Source organism: Aplysia californica, unplaced genomic scaffold (assembly GCF_000002075.1).
Source record: "Aplysia californica isolate F4 #8 unplaced genomic scaffold, AplCal3.0 scaffold00002, whole genome shotgun sequence".
Lineage (NCBI taxonomy): Eukaryota > Metazoa > Mollusca > Gastropoda > Aplysiida > Aplysiidae > Aplysia > Aplysia californica.
This window is the reverse complement of record NW_004797272.1, coordinates 700898-718120: the sequence shown is the minus strand read 5'-3', so window position 1 is coordinate 718120 and position 17223 is coordinate 700898. Positions and strand designations below refer to the sequence as shown.

Genomic DNA, 17223 nt, shown 5'->3' with positions numbered 1-17223 from the left:
CACACACACACACGCACACACACACTCATACGCTCATACACTCACCCACTCACGCAAACCAAGAGACACACACAGTCGGGTACACCTTATATCACGCATACGCACTTTCACATTCACGTACGCGTACATTCTTAATCTCTCTCTCTCTCTCTCTCTCTCTCTCTCTCTCTCTCTCTCTCTCTCTCTCTATTTCTCTCTCTCTCTTTCTGTCTCGCCCCCCCTTCTCTTTGTTTCTCACTCGCTCTTACCTCCCCCCTCTTTTTTTTCTTCACCCCCTTCTCTCTCACACTCTCTCTTTCTCTCTCTCCCTCGTTTTCTTGTGCGTCATGTTTGTCTATCTGCATCTTCCCTTTTCCACTTCAAAGAAACCAAATATTGTCTTTTTGCCTTAAGGCTTCGTTTTCTTTAGACCTTGTTTGGTTAAGAGAAATGTGATATTTGAGAATTCCCGCTGCCTTTTGCTAAATATGAAGCTTGTGCGAAGTTCTGTATACAGTTTTGATGTTTGTCTTTGTTCCTTCTGAAGTTATTTTTTAATGATGATGCTCTACCGTTGCTGCCGGTTATTATGGTGATGATGATGATGATGATGATGATGATGATGATGATGATGATGATGATGATGATGATGATGATGATGATGATTATGATGATCATGATGATAATGATGATGATAGCTCCTGAGGAAGTTTTCGATGCGCAACCGTTAGCTGCTGTAGGAAGAAAATAAAAACGTTTACCGAACAAAAATTATGCAAGGCCCTTTCATCTTTGTTATTTTTCCCATACAATGATGGCAGGGGGATGATGAGGACGATAGCTTGTTCCATGTATGAAGAGCTCTATTACTTTTATTCTCTAGTGTTTGTCATAATTTTGTTGCTACGAATGAGGAGTAAGCTTTGAAACACCGGTCCATTTCAAACCCAGCCACAGTGTAACAGAGTATTATGTTATCCCTGTTATAAAGTATTATTCTTTCAACGTGATTTGTTAATTACTTCACGAACTAGGTTTAAAGTGCTATCTTGTTATTTAGGACGAGGTTTGAATAAATTTATTGTTTTTGTACTATACATGATATTGATGGATGGTTGTGATGGTAACTTGGGCAACAGTTCAAGACAAACGACGATGGTGATAGTCTAAGGTGCAACACCTTCACCCATCCTCATGTGTCGGGGACCTTTGAGCTCAGAAATCTTTCGGTAAACTTACTACTTTCATATTGTTTGGTTAGAATTTCTGTACTAAGAATAAGGCGTTGTATCCCCTTTATAGATACTTCGCCCAATTTTCCCATTCTTCAGCCATCTGCGGACTGTACGAGGGATACGGCGTTGCATCCTCAGAATAGATCGTCATCATCCGGTGCCTTGCCGACTGGCGTGGGCGATCATGGACATCCACTTCCACCTGTCTTGCGTTGCAGAAATGGTGTCTGTTGTTCTTGCTGCTCCCAGCCGTGTTGTCAACTTGTCCAATATCTTTTCCCTCTGTCTGCCTCAGCCTCAGAATAGATACCTATTTTCCCTACTCTGCATCCAGCTGCAAACGGTTAATGTTCGATTGGTTTGGATGACGTAGGTAAATGGTGATGGTACGCACCTCAGAGGTTGCAGCGCTATCTGTACACAGCGGACAGAGATGTCACGTGAGGTTTGTGGCATCGTGGTGAAATCGAAGAAACCGGCATTATGGATTTTTTTGGGGGGAGGGGTGCTATTCAAAACATATTTCTGTATGGATTTTCCCAGGAAACGTTGATCAAAGGCACCCAAAAAATGTAATTTCTCAGTTTCCAAGAAGACTCAAGTTTTGGAAATCACCAAACTTTGATGGTCGTTTTCTCGCAAATTTTAGCTCTGACGCCTGGGGGCTCCCACCTCCGTCAATGGTAAATTGAAGACAGATGGGTATTTTTTCGATCTAAAACAGGACCATTGAAGAAGATTTAAGATATACCAGCAACTCCACAAAATGCCCAAATTTGATGAGTGTCTTTACACATATTTTTTATTCCTATGGGGAGACTGTTGCAAGAGAGACGCGCCGTACCAACGAACAAGAACACTTTTCAATATTTAACTTTAAATGTCGGCCTATTTCGAAGCAGAGGTAGAGGGTGGCTTCCAAATTTTCCTCATTTTCAGCAATAGTACTCTTTGTCTGAGCATGCCTGGGATTTAGATCAATGCTCAGCTGACCTCAATATCTTGCTGTACTAATTAAATTATCTATAGTGAGAGGAAAAAATGATGGACATTTCCTAGGATGACACGTATCACTTTCATACATATCGATCGTGCTTCTAGTTAATCATTTTGTATTCTTCATAATTTGGCTGAAATCGATGGTACATCTGAGAACGAGGGTTGGAAGAAGAAAAAACCCCAAACGAGCAGTTTACCAGTTTACCACATTATGTCTTTTATATTTTTGTTCTTCTCGAGGTTCTTCTGTTGCTTCTGGTTTCCCGTTGATTTTGTCATTTTCGTTGTAGTCATTATTTCCGCGCCCTTGATCCATCGTACTGTTCATTTGCCTTCCACGTAGTCGCCGTGATGATGATTCTCCTCGTCCTCCTCTTCCTCCTATCCTCCCTCCGCTTTTCCTTGCTGGTCCTCCTCTTATCCTCACTTTGCATCGCTAATGTCATCGTCAAAGCTTTTCCTCCATTCCCATTTTTGTGTCCATGTGCTTCTCTGTGCCTAAACAAGCAGAAGTGGGTGGTTGGGGATGCTCTGGTGTGGTTTTCTTCTTCTTTCCTATCAAATATATTTGTCTTTATCTCCCCTCCTTCTTTTTGTGTTTGACACGTTCTTGTATCCCCTCTAATCTTCGACACTTATTTGACCTCATTGTGTTGCAAGTGCCGTAAACACTTATTAAAACTATAAAAAAAACCAAGGGGAATATTCCAGAATTCATGGGTGTGGTGAAGGCAGTGGTGGGACAGAGGAGGTGACATCCTGTGTATTCCCATTCTTCTCTTTGCTATACCCGTCTTTCGACACTTATTTCATCCCTGTGAACATTCTAGCCTCACTCGGCTCCATTTATCCCTTTGTTTCTTCTGCTCGAAGCCCATGCTCCCCATGCCAGGCCAGATGTTTCTCTTTATAAAGTCGTAGCCGGAGACTCACCCGAGCCTTGGACTGTGTTGCGATGCAATTACCTGTAACCCAATCAACCCGTTGTAGGCACTAAATTCAATTCTGGAGGACGCAGTCAGCGACGTATCAATCTCCAGATTTAATTAAAGGGCGGGTGTGCTTACGTCTGTTTTTTGCTTCGTTTTTCTCTTCTTAAGAACACGGCGCAATTTTTTTTCTTTCTAATCATATGTCCCCGAGTCGTTACTGTCCAACCCCATTCCATCTCCCACATTCCCTTTTCTATTTCATTTTTGTTTTGTTTACACATAGTTTTTCCCTTTTGTTATCCCACAGATCACGAAACTCGTCGACTTGATCAATGGTTGAGCAAAAGAAATCTTCTCTGTTCTTCTTCCGTCCTCACGCAAATCTCATATCAGCCTTGGACTTCGTGCGCGAGCGGTAACATTTCTTGGAGTTGTGAGTGAGCACAGTGTCATTGCTCCTGCTCATCGAAGGGACCACACACGCGTGTACTCAGAATCAAACGCATGAACAGGCAGACACGCTCTACTCTGAAAGGAACAGATCAGCTAGATTGTGGAACGGAACTGGATCATTTGTGTCGAAAGAGGAATATAATCCTCAGCTGTCTTTGATTGTTCTGCCGCTCTATACATCAAAGCTGTTTTCACTTCGGAGTGGAACCCTGCCATCGAGGTATTAACGCATCCTGTCTTCGGAGCCAACGAAGCATTAATCAACACTTTCCACAAATCTGAAAACGGAGGGCAATCAAAAGTAGCCGATTGAAGCGGTCGTAGTCTGATTGACTTGTACCGGAAGCTTTTTCTCTCAGTACTTCCCGTGGTATCCCAGGAGGCTCGTACTCTTCCATAATGGCAGCGTTCATTGCTAAACAGGTTGTGGGCGACAAGCTCTCCTCTGTCAAAGGTAAGCCCATATACCCCTTTTTTGTTGTTGTAAATGTGACTTGTTTTGGGTAGCCCAGTTGGCTCCGTCAACGGCGGGCTGGTCTATGGTGCTCCTGGTTCAAATCTTGGACTGAAGTTTGTTTGAAGATTTTTCAAAAGACCTTTTTCAATGGGCCGTCCATTTTTTTAGAAAGACGATGCATCAGAGAGTCAGCCGTTTAAATGGCTTTATTGTTTTGTTGAAAAGGTCGTTTAACTCGTACTCTTCCCCCTTCCTCACCCCACCCCCACACAGACACTGGTACACACACACACACACGCACACACACACACACACACACACACACACACACACACACACACGCACACACACACACACACACTCACTTACACACACACACACACACACGCACATACACACTCACTCACTCACACTCAAACACATATGCACACTCACACGCACGCTCGTGCGCGCTTATACATATTGAACATGCTGGGGTTTTTTTAGTGCAGATTACACTGTAAGTGTAAAGTAGACAGATTGGTCAGAAGAAATGTCCTGTTTTCTTTCTTTTCAGCTGTGTACACGTATATTTTATTCTCAACTACTCCAGGTTTTAATACTGTGGGTTTGTATTTCACTTTACTGTTTTTGTCGTGATTAACGGTTTGCTTTCTGATTTGTTTGCTACGAGGTATGATTTTAAAACGAAAGCACCTGATCGAGAACAGCGAAAGACAGACAATTCTCGTGTCTTCGAAATTATTGACATATGCCTTGTGCCAAGAATTAGCTTTTTGTTCGAGACAAGACATGTATTATTTCCGCCGATAACAGCTGTTTCTCTTATCAGTAGCAGACAAATATTTGTTCGACCAGATCAAAACATTTAGAGTTTACACAGCAGTTTGTTGCGATAGTTGAAGCGCCTGGTGTAGATACGCCGATGCTATTGGTGGCGCTATATAATAATGTGTCCAATCGTTATAACACCGTTTTGTGTAAAAATTGTTGTTCTTGCCGAAATGTGGCACATGAAGCCGTAGAGAAGTAATAATGGATTCAGAAAAAAACCCATTATAGTGTTCAATGGCAAAATGGGAAGAAGGCGGTCGTGGGGCTTGTGAAGGTGGAAGGGTATGGGGGAAAGGGGGGGGGGTGCGAAGGGGGATATCTGGTCATTTGCCTGATAAAGCTAAAAGTATAGTTGTATCTCCTTCCCATCAGATGCCCGGCTGGTCTTCCCAAAATTACCCAATAATTGTATTGGCCATTTTATTTATCTGATTTTACAGCCGTTCTTCCACAAGAAACATGGAGCTTTGCAGTGTTTTCTTTCTGTTTTTATCCCAGCATGTGGACTGATGTTGAACGTTTACGCCTTTTGAATAAAATATTGTAACTTTCCTCCCTTCTTTGAATAAGTGCTACTGCTGTTCAGTTGCATCTAGAATCTAGTCAGTTTCAGGCGAAAGAGGTACTAAAAATGTCGACTGTTTGCTCTATTGTATTACCTGTTATTAATGACTTAAAGAAATGGAACATTACTTACTTTACTCTTTTTTCCCCGCTTGTACCGATGGGTGTCACGGGGAGATACATGCGTCTGTTTGCAGCAAGGCGAGTAGCTTGTAGGAGGGACATCCCGTGAGCTCTGAGGGTGTCTGCCACAGATTCACTCCATCATCGCCTTGGTCTTCCTCTGGCTCTACAGCCGGACTATTTGATGTTGTATGCCCTCAGAGCTGGTTGGGTTGAGGTCATCCGTGTGAGGTGTCCAAACCATTTGATCTTTTGTCTCGTAATGTGTGGTAGGGCTTGTTTTGCTCCTACCACGTCTCTTATTGTTTCATTTTTTATCTTGTCTCAACTTGTCTTATCTACCGCTCTTCTTAGACATTTCATTTCTCATGTGACCAGCTTCCTCTCGACTGCTTTTGTTAGGGACCATGTCTGGCACTGATAAGTGAGCGTTAGTTGAAAAAATGGCGTTGATGAGCTTCGCCTTGGTGCTCATTGGGATAATGGGGTGTTTCAGGAGAAGGGCTAGTTGATAGCTGACTGCATTGGCTTTCTGGTATCTAGTCTCTATTTCTCAATCTAATTTGCCACTTTCTGTGAAAAAAGCATTAACATTCTCCAAAGCTGTAACATTCTCAAAGTCCACATAGAAAAACCACAATACAACATTCCAGACAATCGTAGTGTTTATTTGGAAGACGTGGAAAAACTGTAACTTAAAAAAGTCCCAGTTTCACGGTGGCAGTCAAAAGTCATTGCCGAAAGACATGTTTAGTGGTCGTTCTGTAGCGCGTGCAACGTAGCCGGTCGGGTTTTCCTACCAACCAACTTATTTGCGATACGTGCACTCGTTAGGGTTCTTCTGCCTCCTCCTTGCGAAGACCTATCTTTCTGTGGACATGCACATTGTCATTTAACTTTTATAGCATGTACATTGTACCTCCGGCCTGTTCAAATAACAGTTCCATTTTGAGAAGATTCCATTTGAAACAAAAAGGCCTATGTGTTAATTAATAGGTTCAAAATTATGAAAATAAAACCACAAAAACAACGTAGTTGTTATTTGATATAATTCTAACTAAAATATGATGTTTTTACTTGTAGGCTATGTAGACGTGTTTCGAAGATATCACCACAGTCAATACTTGACATAAAGCTAAACATTGTATTTGTTTATGAATGTATCTTACTATCTCTAATAGCAGTGAAACAGACACTCCTTGCCGGACCCCCCCCTAAAAAAACACCAAAAAAAAACACAAACAAAACAACAACAACAACAAAACAACAAAAAACAAACAAAAAACAAAAAAAAACAAAAACAAAAACAAAACAATAACCCAAAAAACAACAAAAAACAAAAGAACAAACCAACAACAAAATAAAAACCTTATTGAGTGTACAAAATGATGACTCTGCTTGTTGGCGCTCATATGAACTTATGCAGTTGCGAGCGCCGTAAAACTCTCTACTATAATAACAATAATAATGACTCTGCTTGTGAGCTAACCAGTGAGCAAGCTTATGTTACGTTTCGTAGAAATGAACGATAGGACTATCTACCGACAGTGTGCTTTCTGTGTAAATATTTTACTTAAGCCCCAAAAGACACAACTAACTGATCTTGGAGGCGGGTTGCTTCGACCTTGCCTGTCATGGAAAAATCTATACTGAGTGGAATCCGATATCCCAGCTGACAGACGCAGCTACTGGAAGAACAAAAAGTGTCTCAGGTGGCAATCGAACTCACTTCTTCTGCGTGGAGCACCAATGAGCCCAATCTTTGCACTGATTAATATGTGTTGTCAAAATGATGATATCAAAGAAACCGGAATTTTTCTGGGCGTTGGGCAATTTTTTTCAAATGTTCTTCTTTTGGCTCAACACCTTTTGTGTCCTTTAAAAAAATTCCGTGTGGATGTTACCAAAAATAAAATTGATCAAAAGCACAAAAACATGTAAATTTCTAGTTTCTAAGGACTCTCAAGCTTTGAAAGTCACCAAACTGTGACAGCCATTTTCTCGCTTATTTTACCCCTCACATCAGGCGACGCCCACCTCCTTCAATCGCAAAGTCTCGACTTCTATTCAAGACAGATTGGTGGGGGTTTTTTTTTCGCCAAATGCAAGACAAATGGACAAACTTTAAGATGATGTTAATAACTCTAAATGCCCAAAATTCGACGACCGCCTGATTCCATCGCGTCGTGACACATATTATTGAATTGGTGTTGCGGTTAAGCTCCTCGCTGTCGCACACAAGAGACATGAGTTCGATTTCCGAGTGGGGAGAAAATATGTATCTAGGTCTTTCAGCTGGGATGTTGTGTCCTTCTCTGTATGGGTTGTATCTGAGTTGTATCTGACAGGCAGGATCGGAATCTGGCCTCCTAAATAATCGAAATTGTGTCGATGGGGGCGTATAAACACCTTTCCTACAATAAGAAAATGACCTTCGTGATTTTGTTTTGAATTCTGCAAGCATGTGGCGCGTCGAAGAGAAAAGTGTTGGGATGCACTGGGTTTCTGACTTGGTCTACCTTACAGAACTTTGAAGTTTGAATCCCAGAGTGATGTTCGAATTATTTCCTCTTTCAACTCGTATTTTAATTGTCATTCCTGAGTACCCACACAAAGGAAGACGTCTCCCGTCTCCCGTCTCCCGTCTCCCGTCTCCCATCTTTGAAATGACTTACAGTGTGGCTTTAAACTCAAGGGCTGAATCCAACAGCTGTTGATGACTACATCGCCTTAATTATGATCCCAGCTGTACTGATTTTTTAAAAAGAAAAGAAAATTAGGAAAAACACAAAAACAAGTAAAAAGAAATCGTACAAAGACCTAGTTTGAAGTCTCATTGATTTTTCTCTCTTTTGCTCCCATGGTGACTATAATGTTTCAAGCCTTCTTTACCGAAGACGTTAGAAAGACCACAAGGTGGTTATTCTCGTTATCACGTTCAACCTTTCAGTCTTCAAAACAACTAATAAAAGTATCTGATTTCACCTTCATGAAAACTTCAGTCCGTGGTCTGGCGCGTTGTGTTTTTGTTTGTTTTGTTTTGTTTTGTTTTGTTTTCCTTTGTTTTTGTTGTCCCTGTCCATAGTTTTATTTGTTCCAAGTCTGAGGAAACCATTGATTCTATCCCAGCGTTTACTACCTGATTGACCGACGCTCTCTTGCTCGACTGATGGCAGCACTCTGGAGGTAGTGTACTCCAATCTTGTCTGAGAATGTGTATAATATACGGAAAGAGGGCGGTCGGTAGGGTTTTCTCTCTAATTCGCTTTCGTGCCTGTTGTGTTTCGAAAACCACGAAGGATTCACTTTACATTAAAAAATAGGGATGGGTCGATTTACTCTGGGGGAAGGGCACACCAATAATTATGTTGCTGTCAAGCTTAACTATGATGCCTCTGTTAAATCCTCACCAAACCAATACTGAAACTTTTGGAAGACTTTATGGGTGACATAATGTTTATATATGTCAGTACGTCAAAGGATTAGTGTAATTAAATAATTGTGCAAATTGTTTCTCAGTTGTTCCAAGCTAGGATAGATGGAGCGTGAGAAGCGGAATCAAACTAAATCTATAGATTATACAAACATACATAGCAGATTGATGAATAGAGAGGATGAGAGAGTGAAAGAGAGAAAGCGGTAGAGCGAGATACAGATAAATAGGAAAGAGAAAGAAATCCCCCCCCCCTGGGAAGTGTCTTTTGGCCATTCCCATAGGGGGGGGGGGGCATTTCTCGTTCTTATGCACAGTAGAATTTCACATGGGCTGATTCAACAATGTCATGCTCATAAATGTGCCTGAACTACGACAGGGAACTGCTGCTTTTTCTTTCCTAATCCTTACTATCGTCATTTTCCTCTACTTCTTTTGTATGTTTGTCACACCCTTTTGACCTGCTATTTCTGGGGTGCCTTGAAAGTCGAAACATACTTCGTGCTGTTAAACCTTGAGAGGTGAGCAGAGTAAGCCCAATTCCCTCAAAGATTTCTCTGTTGACATCCACCCCTTGGCGCTCATGTGACCTTATGCAGTTGTGAGCGCCGTAAAACGTCTACTAAATAATAATAAAATAGAGAAAGAAATAGAGAGGGGAAAAGAGAGAAAGAGAGCGATAGATAGATACCGATGACAGATGACTGACAGACATACGGACAAACAGACAGACGGACTGACATAATATACTGACTCACAGACTGACACACAGACTGATGCACTGACAGAAACACAGACAGACACACGGAGGGAGTAGTGGCAGGAAGTGTGATGGGGTTGGAAATGGGCCAGAATCGCCAACGAGACGAGGATGTTATGTGTACTATTCAGACCGGAGACAAATTTATTACGCGTTTGCATAATACTAACCGTGAAGTTTCTTTCACTCCTTGTTCATTGACCCCAACAGAGCCAACAGTTATCTGACACCTTGGTCTGCCTGTTAGTGTGGACGCTTGTGTGAGACGCCTTGTGCTGCCCTCTAGGGGTCATCGATCGGTCCACTCTGGCACATATGTACGGGGGCTCACACACACACACACACACACACACACACACACACACACACACACACACACACACACACACACACACACATACACATACACACACAAACACACACACACTCTCACACGAACATACACACACAAACATACACACACAAAATACACTCACACACACACACACACAAACACACTCACACACACACACACACACACACACACACACACATACACTCACATTCTCATTCTATTCCTATATGGGTATATGCATGTTTTTGTGCGGGCACAGATGCACCCCCCCCCCCCCCTATTTCGAATTCACAGAGATAATGGGGTGCGGTTTACAGTTTATGATTTTCTTTTTGTCCGAAAGGTATTGCACTGTAGCTGTGGCAACAACAGCAAAATCAGAAGAAGAAGAAGAAGAAGAAGAAGAAGAAGTAGAAAAAGAAGAAGATGAAGAAGAAGAAGAAGAAGAAGAAGAAGAAGAAGAAGAAGAAGAAGAAGAAGAAGAAGAAGAAGAAGAAGAAGAAGAAGAAGAAGAAGAGGATAACGAAGAAGAAGAAGAAAAAGAAAATTTGTAATGTGGAAACCTTTTGGCGGAGCTGTATACAAGTTCCTTGGTTTATGTTTTGCCGTATTCTACAAGTGTTTCTTCTCACTAATAAACAATGTCTTTTGAGATCTAGCCTGGCATACTTAAAAATTCACTGCGTTGTTGTCTGTGATCTGCTTACACTTGTCATTCCTTTATTAATTTTAAGAGGCTGCAAATGTTAGTACTTTTCTTTCCTAAAAGATCTTGCAGCTGTTTTCTTTTATAATAAAGCTTATGAAAGGATGTCTTGAACATCCTGCGGGAACATTTTAATTTCTGTTTAAATCCTCAAGGAAGCCATTATTCCTTTATGCTTCGGCCATTACAAACTTTAACCTGCGGCAAAAGCGAAGATGGCAGCTCACAGCAAACTACGTTTTTTCGTTTTTGCTTCTCTAAGGTATTAATTATTCTATTCACTGCCCGACTTTTTCTTTGAATTCGCCTCTTGCAGTTCAGCTTCAAAATAATATTTTTTTTAAAACATGAAAAAAAGCAAAGATTGCAATACGGATTTTGAAGAGGAACACGTAATCTCTCTTTTATTTTATTTTATTTTTTGGTTTACTTTTGGAATTCATTTTTCAATGAGATGTGAGCTGATCCAATGGTTTAAATAATGGCCACCACCTAGCTTCAATGTGTTGTAGTATTTAGTTTGGTCGTGCATTCTTTTCTCGAGTTTTTCCATAGACATAGACTGCATCGCCATGTAGACAGTATAGCGTCGCCGAATGTTTTTTATTTCTCTTTCAGAGAATTGCATCATTTTATGTTGACAGCAGCATGGATTGCATTTCTAACAACCTTTGATAGACAATAGAAGACGATGAATTATACCGTAAAAGAAATGTGGCATTGACGAATTCCGTTTAAAAATACACAACATATGGAATGGCCTGTTTGATTTTTCTCCCGTACGATCATATAGATCCGACTAATCGGATATTGTCCGTAGACAGCCCGGCGCCGCGGTCTGTTCCCGCAGTAAACTGTTCCTGAAGCGCGTCATCCCGCCCCCCGCCCCCCGCCCCCGGCCCCCGAGGCCCTCTAATCGGTTGTCTAATCAGAAATGTGGAGGGGGTTACGCCAGTCCCCGGGGTCAGGCGGCAATATCTCGATCATGTCTCGAAACGATCACTTCATTTCCTGGCCACTTCGGCGGAAGTGATGTTTTCTTAGGGGCAATGGCTGGCTGTCGTATGGCCTTTAAACGCCGGCTAATTCCGCAGGATGGTCCTGAGGGTGTGATGAGAGCCCATGCTGAACGACAAGGCTTGATGAGCATACTTGCGTAACTGCTCTAGACTTTAGGTTACTCGCAACCAGCTGGTTTTATTTATTTTCAGACGTCCTTCGGAAGAGTTCATCGTAAAATTAATGTTGCCACCCCCGTGGAATAAAATAACGATAGGCCTAATAATTTAAAAAAAGTCCCCTGAGTGGGAACTGTTGTAAATCCCATGTAGGTCGTGTTGACAAGAACAGAGCTGGGTTTGGTGGGCCTTCTGTTGTGGGTTGCTTCTTCTATCACTATTTATTGTCGTCCTTTGCTACCCCCCCCTTTTTATGTACGTTAGTCTCTTGTGACTTTAATCTTCGGTACATAGATGACCTGAATGTTGCAAGTGCCTTAAAACATTTCCCAAACCAAACTAAGTTCATCAAACATTTTGATTTACGTAATCTCAGCATCTGGTTGTAGACTTACACACCGGATACATCTTCGATAGGATGGTGCAGATACTGGAACTTTGAGCGGTGTGGGGATCTGGAAAGAGGTAACAGGTTTCGATTGAGACCACATGTCGATATAATGTCGAGCAACTAGACGAGTAAAGCAAGGTGACATTGCACAATATTCACCTGGCATATGCAGGCGCTGACTGCCTAAAAGAGGAGAAAAACAAGAACTGTGATAGTGGCGTTGAGGAAAATTTGCGATGCCGAACTTGGCAGGCATGTTTATAACACTGTTAAGTTATTTTGTCTGCACTGGCTCACAAGCGCAGTTTTTATTTTAACCAACAGAATAGAATTAGGTATATTTATGCGTGTTGCCAGTGAAAAACGAGAAGTAAAAAGGACGTGAGTAGAGGGGATTGTCCTTTCGGCTCATTCCATGCCCGTCTTCTTGCTTCTTCCATTACTGAGGAAAATAGTTTGACCCAAAATCGAACCTACGCGTTCTGCGATGTCCCCTCCTCCCTTCCTCCCGCCCCACCTCCTACGTCCATCCACTGTCTTTATAGCCACCAAACACCAATACTTTGACCTGCGCTCATACCGCATGTGCATACATGTAAACACAGACATGTGCTCAGCAACTACGTTCGCAAATTTTACATGCGAAACTCCTTATCTCTGTCTGTCTGTCTGTCTGTCTGTCTGTCTGTCTGTCTGTCTGTCTGTCTGTCTGTCTGTCTGTCTGTCTGTCTGTCTGTCTGTGTCTCGCTATCTCTGTCTCTCTCTCTCTGTCTCTCTCTCTGTCTCTCTCTGTCTCTCTCTCTCTCTCTCTCCCTCTCTCTCTCTCTCTTTCTCTCTCTTTCTCTGTGTGTGTGTGTGTGTGTTCCCACTGTCTCTCTCTCTGTTTGTGTATGTGTGTGTGTGTGTGTGTGTGTGTGTGTGTGTGTGTGTGTGTGTGTGTGTGTGTGTGTGTGTGTGTATCTACCCTCCATTCTGCGACGTTTTTAATAGAGTGTCTGCCACCCCTTTTGTGAACAGTGCAGTTGTATAATAAATATTCTCAACATCGCCGTTCCTTTCATCTAGATTCCCCTCCGCTGTCGTAGGACTGTCCTCTCCATTTGCCTCTGTTACCAGCTTTGAATTCCAACTCGTCTCAATTTATCTAAGCTCCCTTGAGTCTCCGCGCACTCACTAGTTTTCCTACTCACGCCTTTGTGAAGGGACGCGGAAGATATTTCTCGAATTTCTAGTCAATCTCCTGTTCAAATTTTGTCTCCTGTCCGCTTCCCAGCTCCCACTCTTCCCTCTAGCTACCTTTTCAATTTCCGAAGAGGAGCTCTTGAATTCTCGGCCGTTGTTTTGTCTTGAAGAACCCAGAGGCTGATGGAATGATTAATTTGCTTCCCATTCAGTTTTCGCCCAGCTTCCCCTTAAGAAGAAACTGAAAGGCTGAAATGGAGGGCTGCCTCTTCGTTAATGCCCTTGTAGGTGTAGGCGATTTTGAGAGCTTTATTTTTGTATAAATTATGCCAAAGTGTTTTTTAACCGCATTTGGTATTCAACGTTTACTTATTGTCTCCTCCCTTTGACTATGAATACTCCTTCTTGAAATAAAGCCTATACAATCTTAAGGGTTTGTGAACATTTATTATTGAGTGAGAAATGTATATGGTGTAGCCCAGCGCTAATCAGTGCCTCGGTGGTTTATGGGGGCTGGGGTGTGGTTTGCTCCTTCTTTCTTTTCAAACATCTATCGCCCTTATCTTTCCTTCTTTTTTTTTCTATGATAATCCTGAGTGATACCTCTAGTTTTTCTTACTTATACAACCCATTTGTGTTGCAAATATTGTAAAACTTTCTTAAAAACTATATTACAAAAAAACCCAATCTGTGCCCTTATGAATTATAGAAATGTCTTGTCTAGTCATCTGCATGGCTAAAATTCAGGTGTTGTGTTTTCTGAGGTGCTTTTTCTGCTGTTTCTTTTTCCTTGGTATATAATTTGGCTTTTCCCTAAACCGGTATTACCTTTATTATATCGACATCCTTCTCTTAAACAGAGATGAAAAACTATAACCTCAAATTTGAATCCGGCATCGGAAAAATTGCGCTGTGATCTATGTCTACTATTCTTAATGAAGTCTCCGATTTCCCCAACTAAATGATGTTTGTGCGTTATTTGAATTAGTTTTTGGTTTCAAGATTCTGCGGTGGCTATCGGTAATGATACAGCGGAACACGACAAAGGAACTCCAACGTTAAGAGAAGTAGAAAAAAATGTTTCTTCTTATTCTTTGTTCCCTTTTTGTGGCGTGTGCTGTTCGGGTTAAAAAGAAGCATTATTTGTCTCGTTAAAGGTTTTTGTTGGTTTTTTGTTCAGGGTTCCCCTTCTAAAGATTTCTTAATTTGGGGTTTTGTTAAGAACAAAGGCAGAAAATGGCACTAATGGGGTAATTAATCTTGCTTGTTCGTAATGTGTTTTCCCTTGGTAGTTCTATACAGTCTCAGGGTCTTGTTGGTGTGGGGTATTGTGCTGGATCCTCATGCCAGACTTTCTGGTGTGACTCTGGCTTTGTGCAGACAATGTTGGTGATCCTGTTGGATTATAGTGGTTATAGTAAGTCGCTATTAGAATTACCAAGTTCTGTCTGACTGTTTTGGCCGTTTTGAGTTACTAAGACCTTGACTTCAAAAACAAATAAATTAATGTTCATGTTCTATCTGCTCTATCAAAATCATAAGATTGTTCTGAGTCGTTCTCAAGATATTTTTTTTTATGCATTCGAAAGAATTTTGTGAAAGTCAAACTTTTTGACGTCCAATTTCTCAAAACTAGGATAGTGAGCAGATAGTAGAACTTAATAATTCTCAGGTAGCGAATTGGAGCTGTAAATCTCTTTCCCCCATTCACCACCCAGTCTCTTCCACACCACCGACCTAAAGGTTGGTAAGATCAAGAGCCTAATCTTCTCGAATAAGGAAGAACTATCTCGGAGGGCCCGTGTACACGCTACGCACATTTTAAGATCCCGTTGAGCCGACACCAGGGAATCAATTCGAAATCTAGAATTAAGATTTAAAAACAAAACAGCTCCCTATCATAGAATATGTCCCTTTCACAAATGTAAAATCGTGAGTAATCCCGTTCACATTCCTTGATTACAGACATACTGACAAGTCTTTCCTTTGACTTATAACAAGGCAGTCCAGGTCTGAAGGGAGGGAAACAGTTCTTTCGCATTTTACATCCTCTATGTCTCCCGCTCGGACAAAGTTTTAAGATCGTTTGTCAAGACGCAAAAGGAAGGGGAATCCACGGTGGTAACAATTATTTATTGTTGGGACAGCGATACCGCAGTTGTAGTCGAAGAAGAAGAAGAAGAAGAAGAAAAAGAAGAAGAAGAAGAAGAAAAAGAAGAAGAAGAAGAAGAAAAAGAAGAAGAAGAAGAAGAAGAAGAAGAAGAAGAAGAATGAAGAAGAAGAAGAAGAAGAAGAAGAAGAAGAGGAGAGAGTCAATCGATGAGTAATCCGTTTGAACATCGTCGTTTCGTGAGCCTGGATGCTGGCAGTACAACCCGGCCTGTGTCTGACAAAGGCAAGGATAGAGTCACGTAGCCCCATTAGCGTGGCATTACAAGGTTTGTTGGCTCTCCCATGACCCGATTCGTCTTACAGTGGATCATACGGGGATCGTCTGCCTCTTGGTAATACACAGCTACATCAATGACATTTTGTGAGGCTTTTCTGCAGTATAAGGACGCTTTCAAATGAGGGAAAAATGAAAATAATGTTTGTGAAATCGCTTCTTGTTAATAATTTTTGTTCTTTAGGGAATGGTATTGGTTCATGTTTTTAAAAATAGACGAACAAGCAACGAGACCTTAATGTTGTACTGAACTGCAGGTGCTCACAGTCTTTTTTCTATTTTTATGGATATATAAATTCATGTCTTGACTCTTTAACCTTACAGACATATTGAGAACAGTTTTTTGCTATGAATGTGTTTGCAACACAGAACAAAGGTCATTGGAGGGTCAAATAAAAACGAAATATTAATGTAAAGATACCACATCCTGGCGACTCGACAATTCGGCACCCCAAATCACCTTGCACTGCCCCCCCCCCCCCAATCCCCCCTTTCAAACAATAAACACACTAGCAGTGGCCTTAAACAGTTGTTGTAATCATTATTTTCGGACCCCACAGTTACAATCTGAGACTTTTGCAGCTTTTGCTGGGATCACAGAATAAATGAATACTGTGATCCCAACTCAACATACGAAATGCAACTGGCACTCAGATTTTTTTGTTTGTTTGTTTGTTTGTATGTTTGTTAGTTTGTAAATGTTGTACAGCGTTTGCAACTGAATAAAGGTCATAATATGAGCGCCAGTAAATGTTGTACAGCGTTTGCAACTGAATAAAGGTCATAATATGAGCGCGAGTTTGTGTTTAAACACTGTGATCAGAAAAGATATATCTTAGGAAGAATAATAGAAAAAATATATGCCAACTTGGATCCCAATGTCAATCTTCCGCCGTATTCGGCCCAGTCCATATCCATCTGTGCCACAATAATGACCACCGCCCATCTACTTGGCAAATTACATTATACGTAAATTGCGTTGTCCGTTCACTAATTTCAGGGTTGACTGGCCTGCCTTTAATATAGCGCAAAACGCTTGCACTAGTATAGCTTTGAAATGTAATGGACTGTTATGGCTTGTGTTGTGTTGGCAGTTGCGTGAAGGTCTACTTCTTTCTTTTATTTGAAAGAAAAGAACTCAATTTGCTTGGAACCTAGTTTGTACCGAGTCGCTACACCTCACAGAATCTGTGAAAAGGACTATTATTCTTTTAATT

The 17223-nt window shown here is 41.4% G+C and overlaps 1 protein-coding gene across 3 annotated transcripts in view; it reads left to right on the top strand.

Moving 5' to 3' along the window:
* Positions 1-17223, top strand: part of LOC101850213 (complexin) — a 103434-nt gene that overhangs the window by 27039 nt on the left and 59172 nt on the right. For 2 of the 3 annotated variants that reach the window (XM_005088969.3, XM_035972499.1), the window contains exon 2: positions 3453-4052. The exons of the other annotated variant lie outside the window; for it this stretch is intronic. In XM_005088969.3, the coding sequence (XP_005089026.1) occupies positions 3998-4052 (55 nt within the window). In that variant the 5' untranslated portion in view covers positions 3453-3997. The remainder of the gene's footprint in view (positions 1-3452; positions 4053-17223) is intronic. 3 annotated transcript variants of the gene reach the window in all.